We start from the raw sequence: 26,623 nt of genomic DNA, 5'->3' as shown, positions 1-26,623 counted from the left end.
TGTTCTAGCCTGGCTAGAAAAACCACCATATGCATGGAAGACGTATATTTCCAATCGAACGTCTCAAATACTTGACCTAGTGGGATCAGCCACTTGGCGTCACGTGACAATCCTGCCGATCTAGGTATAAAAGGGTGCAAACCGCTGCACCTTACCACCACCACCCGCTGGTGGAATGGTCCCCGATGGTTAACAGAATCTCCCGATTCTTGGCCACAATCGCCCATGCGCATTATAATAGCCCCAGAAAGTCAAAAAATCGACTTCTTTCACACAGCAATGGAGGATACTGACATCCTTGAGGGATTTTCTCGTTCTCCCGAACCCTCAGAGTAATCACCTATATGTTAAAGTGTATAGAGCGAATTAAAATTAAAGTAAAGGGAGTTCCCTCATTATATTCTCAATGCGATACAGTGACGCACCTAGACTTACAAAAAGCAAAGGTCGCTCTTATCGCATCTACTCAAGCGCGTTACTTCAGCCGAGAAATATCAAACGGCGCTCAAAGAGCCACCGAAAAACAGTTTGTGGACTTTATCAAACAAGTCTCACCTGAGATTGTACAAAAGTACGCGCCCAAGGCATTAATTGACAATTTATCCCCCCAAGCGCTCCTCATATGGGTGGTTTATGGGAATCAGCTGTAAAAAGCTTCAAATCCCACTTAAAAAAAAAAGAAGCTGGAAATTACAAATTCAATTATGAAGTTTCACTACATTATTAATTCGAATTGAAGCCGTTCTCAATTTACGGCCTCTTACCTCCCTCTCGAAGATTCCTCAGATTTCACAGTCTTAACTCCAGGGCACTTTCTCAAAGGAACACCCATTCTGGCCATACCTGAGCCAGGCGTGGAGTCGCTATCCTTATTAAATCACTGGGAAAAAATTAAAATTCTCCATCACGATTTCAGCCGACGATGGAACGAAGAGTACGTAAAGGATCTTCATAAACGATACCGTTGGAAGACTCCTGAACAAGCACCAAAACTTGGAGATTGTGTCATCATCCATGATGATTGTCTACCCCCTACCGAATTGCGGCTTGGAATAGAAAAGCTACATTACGGCTCCGACGGTCACCTACGAGTGGTTGATCTTCGTACGCAAAGCGGAACGCTAACCAGACCGCTCGTGAAGATATGCTTTCTCCCAACCGCCGCTAATAGCGACACAGCAAGTCGCGAACAATCAACTAATACTACCGCAATATAATAAAATAATCAAATAAAGAAGAAAAAGACCGAAAAACTCGCTAATAACCGTTAAAAATAACAAATAAAAATTGGTTGATCAATACGACGACCCATTCATGCCACGATCATCCATATCCCTTATATGACATCAAACAACTCTTTAATACAGATTAACATGGAAGTGGATACGCCAACTACTCCAACGCCAACTGTGCGGTCGGCTACCAACGTGCCACGCACGGGGCCTACCCCAACGCCCCGATTTGCAGCTGCAACTACCCCTGTAACGACACTGTTATCAGCACCAGTTCCTCGTGGTGGCACGCGACCACCATCGATGCTATCATCACTGCCTTTAGAGGAACATCGTATACGATGTCCCATATGTCGGCGCCCACACCGCCTGCAAGCACACGGGCATTGTCTAAACTACCTGTCTCATTCGCATGCGACTCAAGCGTGTGAGTCCACGTGTCTATGGCAAATTTGCTGCAAACCACCTCACACTACTTCATCGCACCTCGAGACGCGACGTTGGTCGCCCACCTACCCTTCGTAGCCGCGCAACGAGACCTTAAAACGCAACTCGTGCGGTACACCCGCGGAATGGAATATCAATACGGCGTCGTCAGTCTAGACGACAACCACGTCGTTTCAACGTTTGGCAACGCTACAACAGCTACAGCGACTACTAGGCTAATCATTTGCCTATAGGGGCCGGGATGGCTAAATGACCATTCCCTCCCCCCTCACCATAAGACACTGTCACACCACATTCACCACATCAATTCACATCCACATCACCACACCTACTTACCATACATTCCACATCACAATACACCAACACGCATAATACACAACATCACCACGATAACACTACCATGAAGACATCAATAGATACTATATAAGGGACTAAAAAGGGATCCCGCTCGCTTTTTCGCATTACCATTCGCTAACGATCAGATCTCCGGTTCGAGCACCCGCCTAAATCAACTCCTTTTTTTCGTTAGAAAACGGTGAGTGAAATTAAAATTAATTTATTAGTTAATTATTTAACTATTTTAATGGTTTTAATGGACTGTCTGCGCAAAGATATAAGTGACTTTCAAACATCCCTTTTAGTTTAATAGTTTTGATTCCCCGTTTTATTAATCCGTAAGCGTTTTTAAGCAGTTTGTGACTACTTCGTAAGTTTAATTATTATATCATTTTGTTCAAAAGCAAATATATACATATACGCGCACATAATGCCAACAGGAAAATTCTACATTTTCACTGAAATCCATGTTTAGGTAGACTGTGTCCATGTATTATATACCAACTGAAAATTATATATTTGACTCATACAAATTAACACATAATCCTACAAAGTCATAGATATTTTCAAAGCATTTTCTAGATCTCCAATTAAATCTTCTGTTTCTTCCAGTCCAATAGAAAGGCGTATGAGCGAATCGCTTATTCCCAGCTTCTTTCGTTCTTCTGCTGGTACTGAAGCGTGAGTCATAATTGACCTAAAAATTAATAAATTGAGGTTGAACACAATTTCATGTTTTAATTTGAATCTTTAAATTTAATTTTTAGTTTTAGTTAATTTTATATTTAATAGAAGAATTTACTTACGGAAGTTCCGCTAAACTTTCATATCCACCTAAGCTTTCCGCCAACGCAAACAATTTTAAATTCTGAAGAAAGGCTTTCGAATGTTTTAAGTCGCCTTTAAGGAAAAATGAAAACACCCCACTGTATCCATATGTTTGCTTTAGAGAGAGCTGGTGCTGTGGATGAGAAGGTAACGCTGGATGTAAAACCTTTTCAACAAAAGGATGTTCTTCCAAGAGTTTAGCAACAGCGATTGAACTCTTTTGATGCTGTTCCATGCGAAGGGGAAGAGTTTTCAAACCACGGTTAACTTGATAACAATCAAACGGAGAGGGTACAATTCCCGTTGCTACAAAACAAAGAAAAAAATGTACTAAAAATTAGGGTGGAACGAATAAATAATCTTTTTTTGTTAGCCTGAGGGTAAAATTTTTAGGTTATAAAAAAAGAATTTTATTGGTAAACATCCACTTACTTTTAAATTAAAATTCGAGTTAAAACTTTTTTTGGCTTAAACTTCACATTTATATAAAAAAAATACCGAATTTGATGGTTTTTGACTCATATTTTATTTTAACTCTTAAGAAAACAAGTAAGGAAGGGCTAAGTTCGGATGTAACCGAACATTTTATACTCTCGCAAAGTCAAATGGTATACTCGTTTGAGATTTCTTTGTGGATTGACTGATATTTTCGGTAGAAGGTCAACTATAGGCACTGGGGTCCACATATTTAGTACTTAGGGGTTTGAACAGTTTTGGTTCGAATTATACAACTTTTGGCCTCAAGGTGGCATACTTTAATTGCATTATTCACGCAAAGCTTTACCCTGATATAATCATTGTTACCTGATTTGCATAGTGGAAAGTGAAAGAATCAGATGGAATTGAAAATGGTGTTACATGGGAAGTAAGCGTGGTTGTAGTCCGATTTCGCCCATTTTCGCACTATGACATAGAAACATGAAAAGAACGTTATGCACCGAATTTGGTTGAAATCGGTTGACCAGATCTCAAGATATGGGTTTTCACCTAAAAATTGGCTGTGCCACGCCCACTGTCTAATTTTGAACGCGGTTCCTATAAAGTCATCTTATACCATCTCAGAGATAAAATTTAATGTCTCTGGCGTGTTTAGTGCTTGATTTATCGCGCTTTTAGTAGTTTTTAACAGTACCGTTATATGGGAAGTGGGCGGAGTTGCCACCCGATTTCAACTATTTTCACACCGTCAATAGAAGTGCTAAAAACATTTGCTTCTAGTGAATTTTGTTATTATAGCATTAGCGGTTTAGGAGATATGCACATTAAACCTATTAGAGGCGGGACCACGCCTACTTTTTAAAAAAAGTTTTAACTGCAGATGCCCCTCCGTAATGTGATCCTGTGTACCAAATAACAGTCTTGTATCTTATTGCGGAGCTTAGTTATGGCAAGTTATTTGTTTTTGATTAATGGCGTTTTGTGGGCGTGGCAGTGGTCCGATTACGCCCATCTGCAATACCAACCGTCTCACGGTACCAAGAAACATGTCTACGAAGTTTCATAAAGATATCTCAATTTTTACTCAAGTTAGAGCTTGCACGGACGGACAGACGGACGGACGGACAGACAGTCACCCGGATTTCAACTCGTCTCTTCATCCTGATCATTTATATATATATAACCCTATATCTAACTCGATTAGTTTTAGGTGATACAAACAACCGTTAGGTGAACAAAACTATTATACTCTGTAGCAACAGGTTGCGAGAGTATAAAAATGTTGTCGTTTAAGACTTTTTAAAACTCCAATAATGACCACAACAAATTTTTTTAAGTTGATAACTTTTAATTGGCCAGAAAGTGGACTCTCCACAGCTTCTTGAACACTTATCAAAATTTTGTTACGAAATTTAACTCGAAACTTTACGTTAAAAGTGACTGGGTTTTTCGAAAATTTTTATTTTTTTATGATCGACAAATTTGACCCTCCGGCTAAGTAAAAAAAAAATATATTTTTTCGCTCCAGCCTACTAAACATATACTTTTAGACAAAATTAGCATTTACCATTTTGTAGGAATTTCAATTTTTGGTACAAATCTTCCGAATTGGTAGTTATACAACCCATAACGACATCAGAATGACCGTTCATATATTTAGTTAAAGAATAACATACTAAATCAGCACCCAGTTCCAAAGGTCTTTGGAAATATGATGTCAAAAATGTGTTGTCAACTGCAAATATAACATTCTTATTTTGACAAAATTTGCTAATAGCCTCTATATCAGCAACTTTAGTCAATGGATTTGTAGGTGTTTCTATCCACACAAGCTGAAATAATAAATAAGCATATGAATTTTATAATAATTTTTTACATTGATAATAATTTATAAAACAAAAATATGTTCGTTCGTGTGTTTTCATGTTCTATTCAGATAAAATTATTTAAATGATATATAAAATCTTCCTTAAAGGAGGCTGTTTTAGGCAATTTTTATAGACAATAGATTATCAAATGACTATCCGTTTTTACAGACTTCATAAACCTATTTAGTTCATTCATTATTAGTTATTAGCAAATGAATGTATCTTAATGCTTTAAGCCGTCTCTAACAGCCAGACGGTTCATTTTGTTTGCCTGCGGATGGTCGTATTAAGGATAAATAGCAAAACTGGGTCGATGCTGATTTTGTACAAATTACGTACGGACGCGGTCCGTATAAAATTTAACTGAGTAAAGTTGAAAACCGGGGTAAAAGTTTTTGAAGAGCAACGAATTTTGGAGATCAATTTTAAATTAACGAAGTATTCAAATTCGGATAATAATGATTTTGATGATTGCTAATATTCCATAATATGAACATAAATGGCCACAGACAATTCAATTAATCAATAAACTGTTGTCGAACAGCGGTTACACTCGCTCTATTATAGATGCATCAAAGGGGTGATAAATTATAGTTACCTTTGTATTCGACTGAATTTCCGATTCAAAAGCCTGCAAATCAGTTGGATCTACAAAACTAAATTGAATACCCAGTCTTGAGATGACTTGCCTAAAAATAAAATAAATATAATATAAATATAAATGGAACTGTTTATTACAGCGAATAGAGATAAACAGCATTAATTCTTACTTTATAAACGAGTTGTGTTCAAAGGCAAAGGTGAATTTTGTTTTCGCGGGCTGGTTTTGTTATCATTGGACACATATGTTTATCATGTGGTAAAGTGCATTAGGAGCCAATTTCGATTAGTAGTTTGTTTTTGACAACAGAAATGGTTAGTCACGTTTTTGTGTGAAGGTTTTGCTCACTGTTGTCTTTAATTACAACGGTGTGGGGCATCATGAATCGCTGCCAAAAAGTCGTGCAGTTAATAAGGAATAATACAAGGAAGTTATGCAACGTTTACGTAAAGCAATACGGCTCAAACGATTTTAAATGTGGAAAAACAAATCTTGGATTCTGCATCACGATAATGCACCAGCTCACATATCAATGCTTATTCGTGATTTTTCGGCCAAAAACAAAACCGTTATCATGCCCCAACCACCGAATACACAAGATTTGGCTCCCTGCAACTTTTTCCTATTCCCAAAACTGAAGAAACCAATGAAAGGAAAGCGTTTTTCCACAATTGATGAGATCAAGTCAGAATCGAAGAAAGAGCTGATGGCCATACCGAAGAGCACATTTCAGAAGTGCTTCGAGGATTGGAAAAACCGTTGTCACAAGTGTATTATATCCAAGGGGATTACTTTAAAGAGGACAAATATTGATGAATAAATAAGTACTTTTCAAAAAATTCAAATTTCACCTTTGCCTTTGAACAATAGGTGAGAAGTGATGAATAAAAAGATGTATTAAATTTATTTCCTGCGAATGGCAGGCACCTTGCCGTGGTGCAGGGGCTTAGGTCGCAAGGCATTCTTCTCGGCATCTCCCAAACAATGTGAGAAGTGCTGCCTAGCACCTCTCACGCGGGTTGTCAGAAGCCGCATGCGTGCGACAACCAAGAGCTGCCACCTCCTAATCCAGGGTGTTATGCGACTCCCGTGCCCATTGGATGATTTGCAGCCAGGAGGTAAATTCGGCTGCATTCTAACGGAGCCTTCCTAATACCGGGCCGCATTGGGAAGTAACGGTGGCCTTACTGCGTCATGGAGCTCTGGCGCGGTGGACTTTCGCGTTCCCCTCACCAAACGCTGCCCTCGAGCAGCGGCGCTCAGCAGGTGAAATTGACTGCGGCTGGCGCTGAAAAAGCGAACCCCAAAGAGGCTCCCCCGAGCAGCATCACCTACTCGGACTCGAGCGACTCGGAACGGGCATCTACCGGGCGGGTTCGCAAACGGAAGCGGAAGAGGGCAGGCAGACTACCCCCTCTACCACCAAATGGGAGTCCAGGCGGACAGGACGATCCCAGGAGAGGCATGAGCAGCGCCAGCCTCAAATGGTACCTCAGGCACCTCCAGGAGGGGAAGACTCCGGAGGAAGAAGAAAAGTTGGCGCGTAAAAGGGTGAGAGAAAACAAAGCCTCCCCTGCCTCGGAGAAGCGGATGGGTGGCAATACCGCGACTAGCAGCAAAAAGAGCAGCGGAAATCGAAGCCAACGGCCGGTTAACGCAACTCAGGCCGCAAGGCGGGGTTGCGAAAGAGCAGCGCCTTCGACCACCCAAGCCGCAAAGCGCAAGAGTGGGCAGCTAACGCCACAGGAGCCGCCAAGCGGCAGAGAGGCAGCAATACACAGGGGACCGGAGGCAACCACTCCGCCCCAAACCCCCTCCCCCCGATTGGAGGAGAGACAGCGCAGATATGCGGGTGCCCTCAAAGGCATTCGTATGGCTGTGCTGCCTCTAAATTACCCGGCGGAGACACTGGGGTCGAAGGAGCTCACTGTGCTCCAAGATCTACTCATGGAAGAGATATTCAGAGGATCCGGATATAAAGCCTTATTCCATGGAGTATATTTCAAAGGAGGCATGTTGCAGGTGGACTGCAAGGACGAGAGGTCTGCCGACTGGCTAAGGGAGATCGCTCCAAAGCTGGAAGGGCCCCGTCCTCTGCGCCAAAAAGGTGGAAGACATACCACCCATGCAAAGCATGACAGTGTTCCTCCCCAGGTGCGCAGGTAAGCCATATGAGTTTGCTCTCGGGCTCATACAAAACCAGAACGAGGGCCTTAGCATATCGGCCTGGAGAGTAGTCACCAGCACGGTCGAGGATTCAGGGTGGGGGCTCAATCTCTGCATCGATGACGAAGCGTATAACTTCGTCAGGAGAGCGAGCTTCCGACTGAATTATAGATTCAGTGCGGTGGTCCTGAGAAAATGCTGGTAGATGAGGTTGCGACTTATCCCGACACCAGCACGGCGGAGCAGGCGGCAACTGCCGAAACCACGGTGAAGGTCCCTACGGAGAAGGCTGGCGAACAAGGGGGGGCGCTACCCTCCACGCAAGAGCTTCTCGAGGGACTCAGGGACCTAGCGGGTGGTAACGCGGAGGACGGTGAAGATGAGGAGCTCCTCATGGAACCGATCCTCTAGTGGGTCCACAAATCAAAATTTCCCACGCGGCGTCCGCCTCGGCCGTCATCGCGAGCAGGTTCACAGCGGATGGTCTGGGCATTCTACTGATCCAGGAGCCATGGATCTACAAAGGAGAGGTCAGAGGCCTCAAAATGGTGAATAGCAAGGTAATCTGGGATCTCTCAAGTGAGAGACCCAGAACCTGTATAGTAATTAGGAACGATATTGATTACTTTTGTATTTCAGAGTTCCTAACACAAGACCTGGTCGCTGTGCAGGCAAAATGTAACGAAGGAGCGGACTTCGTCCTGGCAGCGGCCTACTTTCCGGGAGACACTCTGACAGCACCCCCAGAGGCCGTCGGGAGCCTCGTGGATTACTGCAGGAGGAACAACCTGCCCCTCGTCATGGGATGTGACGCCAACGCCCATCACACTGAATGGGGCAGCACGGACTGCAATACACGGGGTGAGTCTTTACTTGAATTTATAGTAAGTAGTAATTTAAGCATTGTAAACGTGGGGTGCGAACCCACCTTTATAACCAGTGTAAGAAGGGAGGTGCTTGACATCACTCTTGGTAACGAACTCATGACAGGGCTGATCGGGCAATGGAGAGTGTCATCGGAACCCTCCATGTCGGATCACCGCATCATAAGATTCGCACTAGGGGTAGAGGTTAGGCAACCCCCTCCCAGGCGTATCCCCCAAAACACGGACTGGGCCACCTTTAGGGATACGCTTGAAATAAATCTCAATAGGAGGGGCAGCTGGACAGCAGTGCCACTGCTTCTGGACTGGAGAGCAGATTGTCTGCGCTAAATCAGTCCATTATAGAAGCATACAACAGTAGCTGCCCCCTAAAGACGACCACCAAGAACCGCAATTGTCCCTGGTGGTTGAGTAGGCTCTCAGACCTAAGGAAAACGGTACGCAAGCTATTTAACAGGGCTAAGCGTACCGGGGACTGGGAGAACTATAGGTGCGCCCTAACTGCTTACAACAAGGAGATCAGGTCAGCAAAGCAGAAGAGCTTCAGAAATTTCTGTGAAAGTGTCTCCTCAACGCCAGAGGCTGCAAGGCTGCATAAGGCTCTGGCTAGGGGTAAGACCGACACACTTCTAGCAATTAAAAGTTCGGATGGGACCTATACTTCCAGCGCGGAGGAAAGAGCCACGGCCCTTCTACGTGCGCATTTCCCGGAAACAATTCGAGAAGACCTGATTCGACCCAGGGTCGAACGAAAACCAACTCGCTTAGATTGGACAGCCGCAAAACCTAAAGGAAGGTTCTGAAGTTCCGCTCTAGGTTTTACCATTTGAACACGTTCCTCAGGTCGAGGGGTATTTATAAATATTTCTGCATTACTTGCTTCCGAAAGATGGAGCCCAATGCAGCCATATACTGCTTCTTGTGCAGATATTTCTGTGCCTGATATATATTTGTGACCTATATGTTTAAGTTTTTGCTTAACATTATAATTTCCAGCATTTACCTCTGATATAGCTTCATTGAAGAGCCTAGAAATTCCCCTGTTAGACTTGTTAATATAATTAATTATATATGAACAGCAAGCATATGCATCCAGTATATATTGGATATCCATATTTGCTCTATTAAGTTCCAAAATCAGAGGATTATAAGTGTTTATAAACGATCCTGTCATTTTCTTTTTAGAAAAATTTTGGGTTTTGTTAAACTTGATCTAAGCATCAAAAGACATATTTATTCTACTATCAGACAGAAAATGTTCAAAATCTCATATCTGAATTTAAAACGTTTTGAATTTTAAAAAAATTTTCCTTGTGTCTTTCTGAGTTTTGACTCGTTTCTGTAAGAGGTAACAGTAGTTGCGTTGAAGGCATTGGTGGATATGGTATACCAAAACGACAAAACTGTTGTCCTCTTATTTCCCTAGTACAAGACCGACTGTGGTTATGCTTTTGATAACCCAAATAAGTTTATAAGTGGCTGACCGAACCATCTGTAGAAATATAATTGTCAATAAAAGTAATGACATCAGGGAATGTCTGAGGATCTTGAAGGTTGATCCTGGGAGCATTATTAAGCCAATACATGCCATGTACATGCGGGGAACCTCTCTGTTGAAACTCCTCTCTCCAGTAGACATTTGTGACAAAATGCTCTCCACAAATGCCGGCGTTATCTTTAAAAAGCTTAAGAATTTGTCGATAGCGGTAGTCAAAATATCTAGCACAAGTAACCGCGTCTGACCGAATTAAGCGATATCTATCTTGGGTTGTTAACCTGTTGCTCTTCCGAAATATCTTTATATTCAACAGTTTTAGAGAGGATGACCAAAAGCTCAACCCACTGAAATTATGCAGCCGATAAAGTGATAAAGAAGGTTGGAAGCCCAAAGTTGGCGAATCATAGCCATTGCCTTTTTATTCTCAGCTTCCCAGTGCGCAGGTGAGGATCTAACGCCTTTCAAAACCTTGTAACCATCATCGTGTTGAATCAAGTTTTGAACACAGTTTTCGTTTAATAGATTTTGGGCCGTAACTCGGTTGCGATCTGAAAACTTTCTACGGCAAATGGATGTACTATTCTTAATTTGTAGCAATGGTACACGCTCTTCTGTCAAAACGGCGAATTTCAGAACGTATTATCTTGCTATATGTTTCAGAGCATGTACGTTTCTGCCCAACGTATATTGTTCCAAATGACAACTCTTCTGAATTATTATCTTGAATTATGTCAATTGGTCTTTGTCCTTCACCTGGCGCTATAACTAAACGGTTATAGTCTACGTTTTCTACAGGAATATTGTCCAAAAGAGTTTCTTGACCGCCTGAATTTAGCTCTGAAGGCAAAAGACCCGTGCGGATATTATTACCTGAGAGAGTGCCGCATGAAAAGATTGAACCAATCGGGAATCCTCTGCAGATGAAACAAACGGAACTTCTTCTTGATTATTAAATTCTGAAATCCAGTTTCATTAATATGTATATTGTGCTCACGATACAGAGGGGTGTTCACTAAGAATTGCAAAGCTTCCATAATCTTTGCGGGGCGTATGGTATCGATCATGTAATCATGATTGTATTCCAAACGCCTTTTTAAGTGAATTTGTATCACATGAGCCTCATCAAAGGACCTTGGTAGCGATGTCACAATATTGTTAACAGAAATTGGTATATTAACAGCACCTTTGAGCAAACTCTGACCTTGATATCGTAACGGACGGATTGTCATAAAAGGCAATCTAGGCATTATGAGACGTTCTTCAATTGGGGTTAAATCTTTCAAACAATCCGGTATTTCAGGAATGTCTAGACCGTTAGCTTAACATATTTTTGGAACGTTCTTTTTGACAATCGCATTTTTGCAAGTAGCACAAAAATTGTAATTTCCATCTTCCGAAGGAAATTTTTGCATTAAATAGAAGACGGATGCAGTATTCGGGTGACGTTGCGCAATAGTTTCGAAATTTAATTTCCGAACTTGGTGTGAAAACCATATGAAATCAAATACATATTTCAGTAGGGCCCCTATTTATATTTTGGAAATAAATGTTTTTGAAATCTGTTAAACTGCCACTAATATCAGTTTCAATAACATTATTTTCAATCGTTGATCGGATTCGTTGGGACTGCCTTTGGTTTTCAATTTGCCTATTGAGCGGGTTATCTCTACGAAGACGAACTTGACTTTGTTAAGACGTCTCTGATTCAAAATTTCTTCCCTCATACCCCTGTTGTTGTTGTTGTAACGATTATCTAATCCCCGTTTGGGTGATAAATTCTAGATTCGTTGTCGTCGAGGTCATCTAACGGAAGGCCCAGGAAACGAGCTGTTTCGACGGGGTCGGACCATAGGGAGAGGGGTGTTAGATGAGTGGGGTTTGTTGGGCATACAAAGAGGTGGTTAGTGTCATGCGGAGACTCATTGCATGCAGGACATGTGTTTGGTATGTCAGGGTCTATTCTGGATAGGTAGGAGTTTAACCTGCTACAGTATCCAGAACGAAGTTGCGCGAGGGTCACTCTAGATTCGCGAGGCAACTCGAGCTCTGTGTCTGCAATGGGTGGTGGTTTGACTCGTATTACGCCATTCACTGAGAGGGAGTCGGTGAAGGTGTTAATGGCTCCACTGTGAATGGCGGTCAGTGCCTGTCTGAAGTTAGTTGCGTCCGAAGTCTGGTCGGCGTACTGTCTAATGTCGTCGACGTAGTCAAGGAAGGACCTCTTGATGTTCCTAGGAGGCGGCTCAAGCAGGCAACTGCAGGGGTGGTTTCTGCGAAAACATCCCAGCAGAAACTGCTTGGAGAGGAGCTCGTTATGTTCCTTAACCGGAAGCATACGGGCCTGACTATGTAGGTGTTCGATTGGAGACATCAAGAGGCATCCCGTGATAGTCCGGAGTGCAGTGTTCTGACAAGTCTGAAGCTTCTTCTTCTGCGTGTCACTGCATCCAGGCGACCATATTGCGGCTGCATAATTGAGGACCGGCCGGCCGATTGCCTTGTATGTTGCCAACAACGTTTCTTTGTCTTTTCCCCATGAGCTGCCGGCAAGCGACTTGAGGATTTTGTTGCGGCTCTGTACTTTGGCAGTTATCGCGGTCGTATGAGGAGTGAAAGAGCACACACTGTCCAAAGTGACGCCTAAAACTTTAGGGTTATTTACTGTCGGAATTTTTGTGCCATCGACTGAAATGTTCAGGTCCAGTATGTACTCCTTCGTCCAATTTGTGAAGATGGTCGCTGTGGATTTGGTGGGGGAGAGTGTTAGGTTCCTTGCAGAAAAGAAGCGAGAAAGATCGGAGAGGTAGCCGTTTACTTTTAAACAAATGTCATCGATTCCATTGCCCGACGTCAATATCGTACAGTCATCTGCGTACGAGGTCATTGAAATTCCCGCTGGTGGCTGGGGGAGTTTTGAAATATAGAAATTAAACAGTAGCGGGGAGAGGACACCGCCCTGCGGAACCCCCTGTTTAATTTTCCTGAGTTTGGAGTTTTGACCTCGAAATAGTACGGATGAGTGTCGACCGCTCAGGTAGTTCATGGTCCACCGCCTCAGCCCTGGAGGGAGCGTTGATTGTTCCAGGTCCTCAAGTAGCGTTGCGTGATTGACTGTGTCAAAAGCTTTTGACAAGTCCAACGCTACCAGGATCGTCCTCTCGCAGGGTGGCTTCTGGTTCAGGCCATGAACTATCTGGGCGTTTATGACGCTAAGTGCTGTGGTGGTACTGTGCACTTTACGGAAGCCATGCTGATGGTCTGCTAGGCTCAGGTGGTGGGTGAATGACGGGAGTAACAAGGCCTCAAGGGTCTTCACTACTGGGGAAAGGAGAGTTATCGGGCGATAAGACTCCCCTTTGTTGGCGGGTTTCCCAGGTTTCAGCAGTGGGACCACTCTTCCGACTTTCCTCACATCGGGTATTTGAAGAGTGGATATCGACAGGTTGAGGACCTTGGTGAGGTAGTTTACTCCCGTTGGGCCTAGGTGTTTTAACATCAGCATGCTTATTCCATCAGGGCCGATGGATTTAGACGATTTCGCCTTTTTGATGACACTCTGAACCTCCCCATCGGTGAAAATAAGTGGTGCGCAGTCTTTTGGCATTTTGCGCAGCCGTCGGGTAACACATCGTTTGGGCTTGTCGGTCGAAGGGTGCAGTATAAACTGCCGGCTAAAGTAGCTCGCGCACTTCTTCGGGTCCGAGGAGGCATGGCCATCGAATTGAATTGCAACCCGATCGTCATGTCTCCTCGGATTTGACAGGGCCTTGACAGTAGTCCAAAGCTTACTCACACCTCTGGGGAGGATTGCAGGACTTCAGGTGCTCTATTTTGTCCGCTTATGATGGTTTACCATTTGCCGAATCTCCAAATTGAGGTCCCTTATTCGGGGATCACAGGGATCGGCATGGCGTAAGGTGTCGCGCTCATTTGCTAATACAGCTGCTTCGGCTGGGAAATTGGGGCGGAGTTCCGCGATTCTTCCAGCCGGTATGAAGCGAGCAGTAGCAGCAACGATCACCTTGCGGAATCGACGCTCGCCAACGATGACGTCCGTAGGAATGGATAGTGCGTTGAAGGTGCTCTCAGTAAATTCTGTGAAGCCGACCCAGTTAGCTTTGTTGAAGTTAACATAAGTGCGGTTGTCCACAGAAATAAAGTCGGGAGGTTTCTCGATCGAGATAATTATGGGCAGATGGTCTGATGCAAGAGTTAGCATAGGTCGCCAGGTTATACTATTTATCAGACCACCGCTAGCGATGGTAATATCTGGCGAGCTATTACAGGTGCCCATATTTCTGGTGGGGGCTTCGTCATTCATTGTGCAGAATGTAGAATCGTCTATCTGTTCCGCCAGCTCCATCCCCCTACGATCGTTTGACAGGCAGGAATGCCAAAGATCGTGATGCGCGTTAAAGTCGCCTAGCACCAGACGGTTTTCACCACGAAGTAGCGCATCTATATTCGGGTGATATCCTGTTGGCCAACATGTAACTGGGGGGATGTATATATTAAATATTTCGAGCTCGACATCGCCTGACCGGACAGCTATACCCTGACATTCTAGGGTGGTGTCCCTGCGGTCGATGTCAACATCGATTAGACGATATTGCACGGTGTTGTGCAATATGAAGGCTAGGCCTCCACCATTATCCCGCTCGCGATTGGGAGTTATGCTGTCTGTGTGAGCTCCTTGGGACCGTGGAGGACCTATCTTGGCCACTCGACTGGAGTGGCAGCGCAGTGCGCGAACATGGTGCAGGTTGCACAGCCGTTGAGGCAGATGTCGCATTATTGCGTTGACAGCATGGGGCCACGTAACTCGTGGTCCACTCCCTGTGTGTCTTAAGGCCTGAGCAGGTCTTAAGATGGCTCCATCCATTGCATGTATTGCACCTAACCGAGGTGGAATTTAGATGGAGCCTTTTTGCGCATACGCAGCAGTAGAATTCCTCGGGGCCCGGGTTGGACTCGATGCCAGCACGGGTCCAAAGGATACGGAGCAACCCTGCTGCTAGGCGTTGCTCCAATGACGACAAACTTAATCTAAAACTTACCGATCCAAACAAGGTTAGATCGCCGAAATAACAGCCCTTGGCCGAATAAAATCCGGGTCAATTCCGGTATCGCAGAACCGGCTGTTGTGGGAATTGAATACCCCTCCTACTAAGCTGTCGACGTTGTGTTTCTCTATCACGATCCTCTCTCCTTATTTTAGGATTTCTTCTTGCATGTTCCCTTTGCATTTGATCACGAATGCGCTCTAAATTCCTATACTCAGGATTTCTTGCGCGAAGTTCTCTATGATCCCTAGTGTTCCGACTTTGTTCATCATAACGTGCCTCGGGGTCTTCACGCCGAGACCTATGCCCTCGAGTATCTCTTATTTGCTCTTCAGAGCGAATTTGCGGATCTTGCCGCCTTGTTCTATGTTGAACAGTATTTGCAACTTGCTCAACAGATCGAACCTCGGGGTCTTCACGCCGACACCTATGACCTCGAATAGCTCTTATTTGCTCTTCAGAGCGGATTTGGGAATCTTGCCGCCTGGTTCTATGTTGATTTGTATTGATAATTTGTTCCGACAGACGTACATCGGAATCTAATCTACGATTAGCGTGACTTACAGTATTTTGTGACTGCTCACTATCTCTATATAAAGAGTTTGCACGAAGAACTCTCATACGTCTTCTATTCTGAAGACTACTTAGTGATATAGATTTTCTACTTAATCTAGGCATAATTAATTAATAATAAATGGATTAATATATAAAATACTTAGAGATAATACTTATATAATTCAGTCCGTCCGGGTGTTAAAAGTTGGATCCTAGGTGCTGCTCTCTTTCACTGTAATTCCTTGCTATTACTCCTTTCCTGTTCAGTGTATAGGTACTATGGTATACTGGTGCACATATGTATATGCGTTTGCTCGCCACTGTATATAATACGGTTTTGCTCGTAACTGTATATAATAATGCTTTAAACACTATATAACTAATACACTAAAATTAGTTAGAATAAAGCACTTTGCTGGTAAAGACATCTAGTGTAACTGAAACTACGAACGCAGTGTACTGATATTTATTATACTTTTGCAACATGTTGGTACAGCTTACGTACTTTTGTATACCTATATATTACTTAGCTTTCACTAACATAATAATACATAATATTTAGTTATATTTATATTTTAGAAATTAGTAGTTTATATCATTGTATTGAAATGCAGTGCTCGGAAAACCCCTCCGTAAATTGCTTTTGTCTAACGCTTTTTAAAACAGGGATATATGGTACCTATTTGGAAGGTCTGCTCATGAAGGCTAAATTAACAAGGTTATTGTATTATAATTAAGTATGGTATACACATATGTAGAGCAGGTATGTAGATTTTCTACTTTCTGTCTTAATATCTAAACCTTTCATAAGCTGCCAACGGCGCTAGGTAAAAATGTAATTTTCTTGAGTTTACAGTTCACCTCATGACCTTCATATTAAAATGTGTCGCAAAACTGAAATAATAGACAGTAGCATGTAAACCGATGGGGTCACAGTTTATCTATAACCACATAAAAAGGGTCTTTAGCCCACAGCTATACAAAGTCCAGCACTCTAAGAAACTTTTTTACATTGTTGTCTGTTATATTTTGTAATAAGTTTAACATGATAGCTGAGAAAATATACCTAACCACTGAGAAATCTATATCTATCTCGATTAGTTTTAGGTGATGCAAACAACCCTTTGGTGAACAAAACTATACTCTGTTGCAACATGTTGCGAAAGTATAAAAATATTGCGAAAGAATTCAACATTCATTACTCGATTATTATTTGGTATCTTATTAACTTATGTTATTGATCATAGATTTATTTTGTATCAATACTATTTTTTTCTCCGAAATGTTAACTTTTATAAAAAGAAGCTATTTAACTCAAACATGGTATATGTGATATAAACTGAACCAAAGGGGTTAGATTTAATATTTGGGGTATATGAGGTTGCTGTTATACCAGAGGAGCGGAAATCAGTATATTAGGGTTATGAGGTTTAAACAAAGGTCTAGACCAATTTCATTCATAAGCAGCGATATAGATTATTTTTAAGAAAAACTGTCCATGTAATTTCATTAAATTTTCAAATTGACGAAAAAAATTATACCATATGTAGTACATGTGGGCTGGAAAAATCAAAGACCAGGAAATTCCTTCAAACCTTATACTAAAAAATGTTGAGAAAGAATTAAACATCCATTATTAAATGATATCGTGATTAAATTACAATCAAATTTGGTTTCTTCTTGACTTATATTAAAGGTCATAAACTTAGTCTCAGTTTTATTGCTTGAAGTGAGATATACATAAGTATGAATGTGATATTAACTGTACCAAAGTGCCTAAATTTTATATTATAAGCTTATATGAAGTTGTGAGGTTTAGACTAAGTATATACTAATTTCATTCTAATTCAGCGTCAAACCACATAATTTTTAAGAAATAATTTCGTTAAAATATCACGTTGATCAACCGGAACGGTGTAAAGTCAGGTGGAAAGACGGAAATCATATATATATTTGGGATAGAGAAATATATTAATTTTTACATTGCTCAGCTATACTAGAGAACATATTTTGAAGAAATTGTATATATAAAAAAAAATATATATACTCACTGACCGACATATTCGGCATAAAACTGGTTAGAATAAAAGCATTCTAAGTAGTATATAGAATTTGAGGGTAGTATTAACCCGGTTTTATTAATTTTTTCCAACACCTCATACTACCAACATGCCACAGACTAATAAAATGCTCCTACTGTTTCATTAAGGTACCTCACATACCATCACAAATCAAATGGAGTAAAGTGAGACGAATGTTCGAAAATCCTGATATTAGTTACATGGGGGAAAAGGAAAATTTTCACCCGATTTGATCCATTTTAGGCACAAAGATACCTTGTTATGAGTAAAACACGCTCTCTCATTTTCATTGAGATAACTCACATATGCGGTATAAAGTCACGCGGAAGTACAAAAATATTTATATTAGATATATGAGGGCTATAAGAACTATTGATTTGATTCAACCCATTTTTGACACAAAGACATACTATTATCGATAGTTTCATTAAGGTACCTCACATACCATCACAAATCAAATGGGAGTAAAGTCAGACGAATGTTCGAAAATCCTGAAATTAGTTACATGGGGGCTAAAGAAAATTTTCACCCGATTTGATTCATTTTAGGCACAAAGATACCTTGTTATGAGTAAAACACGCTCTCTCATTTTCATTGAAATAACTCACATATGCAGTATAAAGGCACGCGGAAGTTCAAAAATATTTATATTAGATATATGAGGGCTATAAGAACTATTGATTTGATTCAACCCATTTTTGACAAAAAGACATACTATTATCGATAGTTTCGATTATTTATTCAATTATATGAATTTTAATTATATATCTTACACAATGGCCGATATTTACAGTAAAAAGTCAACTATAGGTACTGACCATATTCAGTACCTAGGGTCTTGAACATTTTTGGTTCGATTTAGAGAATTTTTGGTCACAAGGTGGCATACTTTAAACGCAAAGTTTTACTCCGATACAATCATTGTTGCTTGATTTGCAAAGTGGAAAGTGAAAGAATCAAGTGGAATTTAAAATGGTGTCATGGAAAATAGGCGTGGTTGTAATCCGATTTCGCCCATTTTCGCACCATAACATAGAAATATAAAAAGAATGTCATGTACCAAATTTGGTTAAAATCGGTACAAAAGATCCCAAGATATGGGTTTTCACCTAAAAGTGGGCGGTGTCACGCCCACTGTCTAATTTTGAACGCGGTTCCTATTAAGTTATCTCATACCATCCCTGAGATAAAATTAAATGTCTCTGGCGTGTTTAGTGCTTGATTTATCGCGCTTTTAGTAATTTTTAACAGTACCGTTATATGGGGAGTGGGCGGGGTTGTTGAGATATGCATATTAAACCCATTAGGAGCGGGACCACGCCCACTTAAAAAATTTTAACTGCAGATGCCCCTCCCCAAGTGATTCTGTGTACCAAACAACAGTCTTGTATCTTATTGAATGGCTGGTAAAAATTTGCTTCCCTATATAACTTCATATTACTAAATTATATATACCATAAGAACCCCTATTATGGTTTACAACCCCACGCAGATGAATTGAACTGAAAGCAGTTCTGAAGTTGAAAATGTCATTTACACTGTTGTAATAATTATAATTAACAGTGGTATATAAGCTGTATTCAATTCGACACTTCTCTGCTGGCTAACTTTGTATATCTATTTCTCTACGGATACCTCAACAACGAGGTATAACGGCAATCTTTTCAACATTTTAGACCAGATTTAGCATTGTTAATATCTCATATGACAAATTACTTTCAAAAATTTAAATATAAAAGTCAATAGCAATACTTTTATTACTGTAGTTGTTGTTGTAGCGAGGAAACTATTTGCTCAATATTATCAACTTTTCTTTGTTCAATGTTGATTGGTGGATTCCAATGAAACATAATAGATATAATATAATATATCTGTCTTACGGTTTACTTTGAGCAAAAACTACTATTTTTGACGTTTACGTTATTTTCCCTGGTTGTCACAAGAACATATATTGACACAATTTTATCTTTATGTTAATTTGATTATTAAATTTCGTTGTATTTTTAATCATATTCATCTGTTGCATTTAAAGAATCTTTCACTTGAATATGGTTGTTAAGGCTAAGGTATTCATAATAAAACTTTTGGAATATATATATATGTTTTAAAGTGACTTTAAATCACATTTATTTAATTATTACACTTTACATTTTTATACTCTCGCAACATGTTGCTACAGAGTATAATAGTTTTGTTCACCTAATAAACTCAGACTTAGCATTGCGAATTAGTTTCAGTTGAAGTTTCATTATTGTTGCCAACTTAAAAAAAATGAAAATTTGTGTTCAGTATCCCTTATATTGAAATTATGTGCAATTTATTGGAAACTATTTTAATTTTAGACCTACGATATCTAGTTGTTAAGGAGGTTTTAAATATAATGCATTTGATAAATCATTCAGTTAGAAACGTACGTAATTAGATAAAAAATGAAGGATGCATATTATCTTTAAAGATATTTAAATTCCAAAAATACCCATAATATTGTAGGCAAATGCTCAAGATCAGCTTCTTGATTTTTTTTAACGGAATTTCAAAACATTACCTTACTAAACGCGCTGTTCCTCCATAGACATCATCTCCAATGATAATGTGATCTCCGGTAGACAACATAGAGAACACCGCCATTGCTGTGCCTAGTCCAGATGAAAATGCTAAACCATACTTTGCATCATCTAAAGCTGCCAAACAGTTTTCTAACACGTTTCGGGTAGGGTTTCCGCTTCGAGAATACTCGTATCCCTGAAAACGAAACGAAGTGACTAAATATTAATAATCCAGACAAATTTTTAGGTATACATACATATCGTCTTATTAGAAACAGCCGCCGATTGAAAAAGCGGGCCCAGGGCAAAAATGTGGGCCCCCCTCCCTACGGGAATGTTTCTAATACTTTATGAATTTTATTTACTATCTTCCCACTTAATACCTCATTGTTTTTGAAGAATAAGTCAAATACGACGTAGCGTTTTATGTTCTTATCACATACTTTTAAATTTGCATTTTTGTTGATGTTGGGTGGACACAATTTGTTTTGTACGATTTCAAAATTAAAAATATATTAATCAGTTCATTCAGATACTTTCAGCCAAAAATACTTTTTCAGAATATACCGGAATATAGGGATAATTTTGTCCTAGGCATAGTACAAGTAGAACTAGTCCTGAAATCCTGCCCTGTGATCGAGCATGATCGATGAAAATTTCTAAAACACTAAACGAACCGTTCACCACTTAAAACAGAAACTGGTAAAGTGCAAAATATTTTCAAAGCGTTGCAGGTTTTTTGGGAAACGTCTTCCTAATTTTCGAGTCTTGATGACATTCAATAAGTTGTATGGAGTATGACTGGTTTCAAAATTTGCATCGAAAACCTGCTAGCTTCATTGAACAACTTATCAGATACATCAACGGAATACTTTTTTGCAAAATTTTTCGCAGCTGCGTTGAGTTCATCTTCTTTCATATCATCAAACTGCCATAGAAATGAGAACGATTCGTTTATGTCACTCACTGCGGTTAATATTCTCTTCATTCCAAAGATAACACTGTCAAGTATGATGTAGAAAGTGTTTCTTTTGAATTCAAGAGCGTGTCAAAGAGTGCGGACATCTTTTTAGCTCGCTCCGTAAATATTTAAACAAACCCGACGGAAATCAATTAAGCAAAAAAGCAACAACAAGTGATATAAATAAAAACCAAAACGCAGTAGATAAGAAAGTGGAAATCAAAAGCATTTTTCAAATAATAATAAAAATAAATAAATTATAAGTGAACAAATAATTTTTTGCCTACTTCACTTTTGTCGGCCCAGCAACAACACCTAACAACAACAAGTAAGGAAGTGCTAAGTTCGGGTAAAACCGAACATTTTATACTCTTACAACTTGCAAGGAATTAAGCCGGATAAGCTATCTCCCATACTGTCAACGATATATAAGGAGTAAAGGCAACTAGATGTTTGAAAATCCTGTTATGAGTTTAATGAGAGCTAGTGCAAGTTTTCCCATATTTTATCCATTTTAAGCACAGATCAATTTAATTAAGGATACTGACATATTGGCCGATATACATATGTATGGGGTATAAAGTCAGCCGGAAGTTCGAAAATATTTTATTAGGTATATGGAAGCTAAGAGAAATATTGACTCGATTCAATCAATTTTTGACATACAGACATATTATTATGAGGAAAGGATCTTAATTTCTATAATATATTTCACACATTGACCGATATTTTCGATGAAAGTGAGCTATGGGCTTTGGGGTCCGCATTTCCGGTATCTGAGGGCTTGAATAGTTATGGTCCGATTTTGACAATTTTTAGACTTGAGATGGCATCCAAAAAAGGCAATATTCGTGCAAATTTTCATCCCGATATATAATTGGTGCTTTATTTGTATACTGGAAAGTGAATATATCAGACGGAATTGAAATATGGAAAGGTAGGCGCGGTTGTATTCCGATTTCGCACATTTTCGCACTGTAACATGGGAATGTCAAAATAGTCCTAGATGCCAAATTTAGTCGAAATTGGTGGAGTATAATCGGATTATGATTTCACTTAAATGTGGTTGGTGCCACGCCCATCGCACCTGGGTGTAAAATTTCATGTCTCTGACGCAACTAGTTATTGATTTATCGCTCTTTTAGTAGTTTTTAACAAAACCATTATATGGGAAGTAAGTGGGGTTATCATCATTTTTACACTGAAACAAGAGACGCCGAAATGATTTTCCCTGTACAAATTTGTATGATATAGCATGAATGGTTTGAGAGATATATACATTAAACCAATTAGGGGCCGGGGACACGACCACTTTTTTAATATTATTATTGTGATTCGTTGTACCAAATCACAGTTTTGTATCTTAATTTGCGGCTTAGTTACGACAATTTATAGGTTTTCGAATAATGGAGCTTTGTGGGCGTGGCAATGATCCGATTACGACCATCTAAGAACTCGTCTTTTATTTTCTTTTATTACTTTTATTCCAAGGAACACGTGTATCAAGTTTTATTAAGATATCTTTATTTTTACTCAAGTTTTGCTTGCACCGACGGACAGACAGATAGTAACTCCATATCTACTATAAATCCATTAGTTTTAGTTGATATAAACAACACTTAGGTGAACAAAACTATTATACTATAACTATTATTAACATGTGGCAAGAGCATAAAAAAACAAAGGGGGACAAAAATAAGTCATCGTTGCGTTCAACAGCAGAAGAAGAACCAAAGCAGAGTATGCTCTCAGCAGAAGCAGCAGTAACTGTGCAACTACAAACCTGCAGGCACCAGCAACCATGCGGGTATCAGCAAATGTACGGACACTGAAAGAAAAAAGGAGCGAAGGTGAGAGTGCACCAATTAAAAAAGGAGCAACAATTCAAATTGAAATTGGACGCTACAAAAACATTGTAAGAAAAAAATTTTATGAAACTTGTAAAATTTCTGTAACAATAAAAATAACTATTCATATCAACTAAAAAGCTCGAAGGGAATAGTTGTTGTCATTAAAGGTATTGAGTCTTCGGTAGACTATAATGAAATCAGGAAAGCTCTCAGAGAATATGGTTATGAGATGAAAGCTGTAGTTAATTTTTCAATAGAAATAAAATACCACCACCAATGTTTAAGATTGAATTGATGCCAAATTCCCACCAGACAAGAAAAATATCTTATATATAATTTAAAAAATCTCCTCCACTTTAGAATTACCGTCGAATAACCCTTTAGAAAATCTTACGTCTAAATGTACGCTTGAGAAAGAGGATTTAACGAAGAAATGCAGCAATTGTGGAGGAAATCACACTGCTAATTATAGGGGTTGCCCTGTATATAAAAACCTGAAATCAAGGATGTCGCTTGTAATTCAAGCACGTCAGAACCAAATGATGAACACTCCCCGTAGCAAAATTATTTAAATCACTGGTTATGTTAAAACTAACGTAGTCCATGAAAGTTATGCAAATGTGGTAAAGGGGAACACTGTTCAAACGCAATTGCCCCAAACAGAACCAAGCGGTAGTGTTGAAAAATCTTACTCAATGTATGACACAATTTATATCAACAATGCAAAATATGATTCAAGATCTAATTGAAGCCCAAAACCAAATGATGTAAACTTTTTTAAGTGAAAAATTACAAACTGGAGATTAGTAGATTAGAGAAATGAAAAAAGTAAAGATTTAATGTTATTATCTGAAACACATCTAACAAATAAGAACAATTTTCTTATATCTAGTTTTAGACTCTGTGCTACAAAGCACCCATATGGAAAGGCGCATGGTGGAACAGCAGTGTTAGGAATCGATTAAATCACCATGCTTGAGAATCTCATGCAACAGCCCAGTTACAAGCTACAACAATACGTATAAAAACGCAGTAGTGACTTAAACCTGACGGCTATATACTGCCCACGCCGACCATTGTACGACCATTCTGTCGCAAAGGAGACTATATATGAGGTGCTTGAGGTCCGATTCGGCACATTATTGAAGGCCCCTCGATTTCGATAAAGATGCCTACCGTGTATTAATTTTTTCATAAGGGCTCCCTCCACGACACTACAGCGTACAAAGCATTGTCGTCTAACCTTCCTTTACTTTAGGGGTGGCCCTTAACAACTTGTGCCTCGATATTTTACGACTGATGTCCGGGCCTAAAATCCTTGACATCGACGTCTGCCTCTGCGGAATTTGTTAAAAGATTTCTGCTCGAATCGGCGGTCATTATCTTACGTTTTAGTCATATCGTACACTAACTACAAAAACGTAACTCAAAAATTATCAAAATCAAATTTTTTTAATATATCAATTCGTAATACAATTATCTACCTACTCAAGAAATTTCATTGTAATCTTAGGTCTACTTTTGTGTTAATTGCGTTGTTGTTGTTGTAACGATTATCTAATCCCCGTTTGGGTGATAAATTCTAGATTCGTTGTCGTCGAGGTCATCTAACGGAAGGCCCAGGAAACGAGCTGTTTCGACGGGGTCGGACCATAGGGAGAGGGGTGTTAGATGAGTGGGGTTTGTTGGGCATGCAAAGAGGTGGTTAGTGTCATGCGGAGACTCATTGCATGCAGGACATGTTTTTGGTATGTCAGGGTCTATTCTGGATAGGTAGGAGTTTAACCTGCTACAGTATCCAGAACGAAGTTGCGCGAGGGTCACTCTAGATTCGCGAGGCAACTCGAGCTCTGTGTCTGCAATGGGTGGTGGTTTGACTCGTATTACGCCATTCACTGAGAGGGAGTCGGTGAAGGTGTTAATGGCTCCACTGTGAATGGCGGTCAGTGCCTGTCTGAAGTTAGTTGCGTCCGAAGTCTGGTCGGCGTGCTGTCTGATGTCGTCGACGTAGTCAAGGAAGGACCTCTTGATGTTCCTAGGAGGCTGCTCCGCTGCAAGCAGGCGTCTGCAGGGGTGGTTTCTGTTAAAACATCCCAGCAGAAACTGCTTGGAGAGGAGCTCGTTATGTTCCTTAACCGGAAGCATACGGGCCTCGCTATGTAGGTGTTCGATTGGGGACATCAAGAGGCACCCCGTGATATTCCGGAGTGCAGTGTTCTGACAAGTCTAAAGCTTCTTATTCTGCGTGTCACTGCATCCAGGCGACCATATTGCGGCTGCATAATTGAGGACCGGCCGGCCGATTGCCTTGTATGTTGTCAACAACGTTTCTTTGTCTTTTCCCCATGAGCTGCCGGCAAGCGACTTGAGGATTTTGTTGCGGCTCTGTACTTTGGCAGTTATCGCGGTCGTATGAGGAGTGAAAGAGCACAGACTGTCCAAAGTGACGCCTAAAATTTTAGGGTTATTTACTGTCGGAATTTTTGTGCCATCGACTGAAATGTTCAGGTCCAGTCTGTACTCCTTCGTCCAATTGGTGAAGATGGTCGCTGTGGATTTAGTGGGGGAGAGTGTTAGGTTCCTTGCAGAAAAGAAGCGAGAAAGATCGGAGAGGTAGCCGTTTACTTTTGAACACATGCCATCGATTCCATTGCCCGACGTCAATATCGTACAGTCATCTGCGTACGAGGTCATTGAAATTCCCGCTGGTGGCTGGGGGAGTTTTGAAATGTAGAAATTACACAGTAGCGGGGAGAGGACACCGCCCTGCGGAACCCCCTGTTTAATTTTCCTGAGTTTGGAGTTTTGACCTCGAAATAGTACGGATGAGTGTCGACCGCTCAGGTAGTTCATGGTTCACCGCCTCAGCCCTGGAGGGAGCGTTGATTGTTCCAGGTCCTCAAGTAGCGTTGCGTGATTGACTGTGTCAAAAGCTTTTGACAAGTCCAACGCTACCAGGATCGTCCTCTCGCAGGGTGGCTTCTGGTTCAGGCCATGAACTATCTGGGCGTTTATGACGCTAAGTGCTGTGGTGGTACTGTGCACTTTACGGAAGCAATGCTGATGGTCTGCTAGGGTCAGGTGGTGGGTGAATGACGGGAGTAACAAGGCCTCAAGGGTTCACTACTGGGGAAAGGAGAGTTATCGGGCGATAAGACTCCCCTTTGTTGGCGGGTTTCCCAGGTTTCAGCAGTGGGACCACTCTTCCGACTTTCCTCACATCGGGTATTTGAAGAGTGGATATCGACAGGTTGAGGACCTTGGTGAGG

At 40.7% G+C, this 26,623-nt stretch overlaps 1 protein-coding gene across 2 annotated transcripts in view; it reads right to left on the bottom strand.

Moving 5' to 3' along the window:
- Window positions 1–2,506: 2,506 nt before the first annotated feature.
- Window positions 2,507–26,623, bottom strand: part of Cth (Cystathionine gamma-lyase) — a 31,484-nt gene continuing 7,367 nt past the window's right edge. The window contains exons 2-6 of one of the 2 annotated variants that reach the window (XM_070110057.1): window positions 20,543–20,739; window positions 5,748–5,838; window positions 4,849–5,113; window positions 2,822–3,173; window positions 2,507–2,712 (exon numbers count right to left, since the gene is read on the bottom strand). In XM_070110057.1, the coding sequence (XP_069966158.1) occupies window positions 2,562–2,712; window positions 2,822–3,173; window positions 4,849–5,113; window positions 5,748–5,838; window positions 20,543–20,739 (1,056 nt within the window). In that variant the 3' untranslated portion in view covers window positions 2,507–2,561. The remainder of the gene's footprint in view (window positions 2,713–2,821; window positions 3,174–4,848; window positions 5,114–5,747; window positions 5,839–20,542; window positions 20,740–26,623) is intronic. The other variant, XM_036357668.2, reaches the window with a different exon arrangement.

The sequence above is a fragment of the Bactrocera oleae genome, chromosome 5 (genome assembly GCF_042242935.1).
Source record: "Bactrocera oleae isolate idBacOlea1 chromosome 5, idBacOlea1, whole genome shotgun sequence".
Lineage (NCBI taxonomy): Eukaryota > Metazoa > Arthropoda > Insecta > Diptera > Tephritidae > Bactrocera > Bactrocera oleae.
This window is presented reverse-complemented; position numbering and strand designations above follow the sequence as displayed.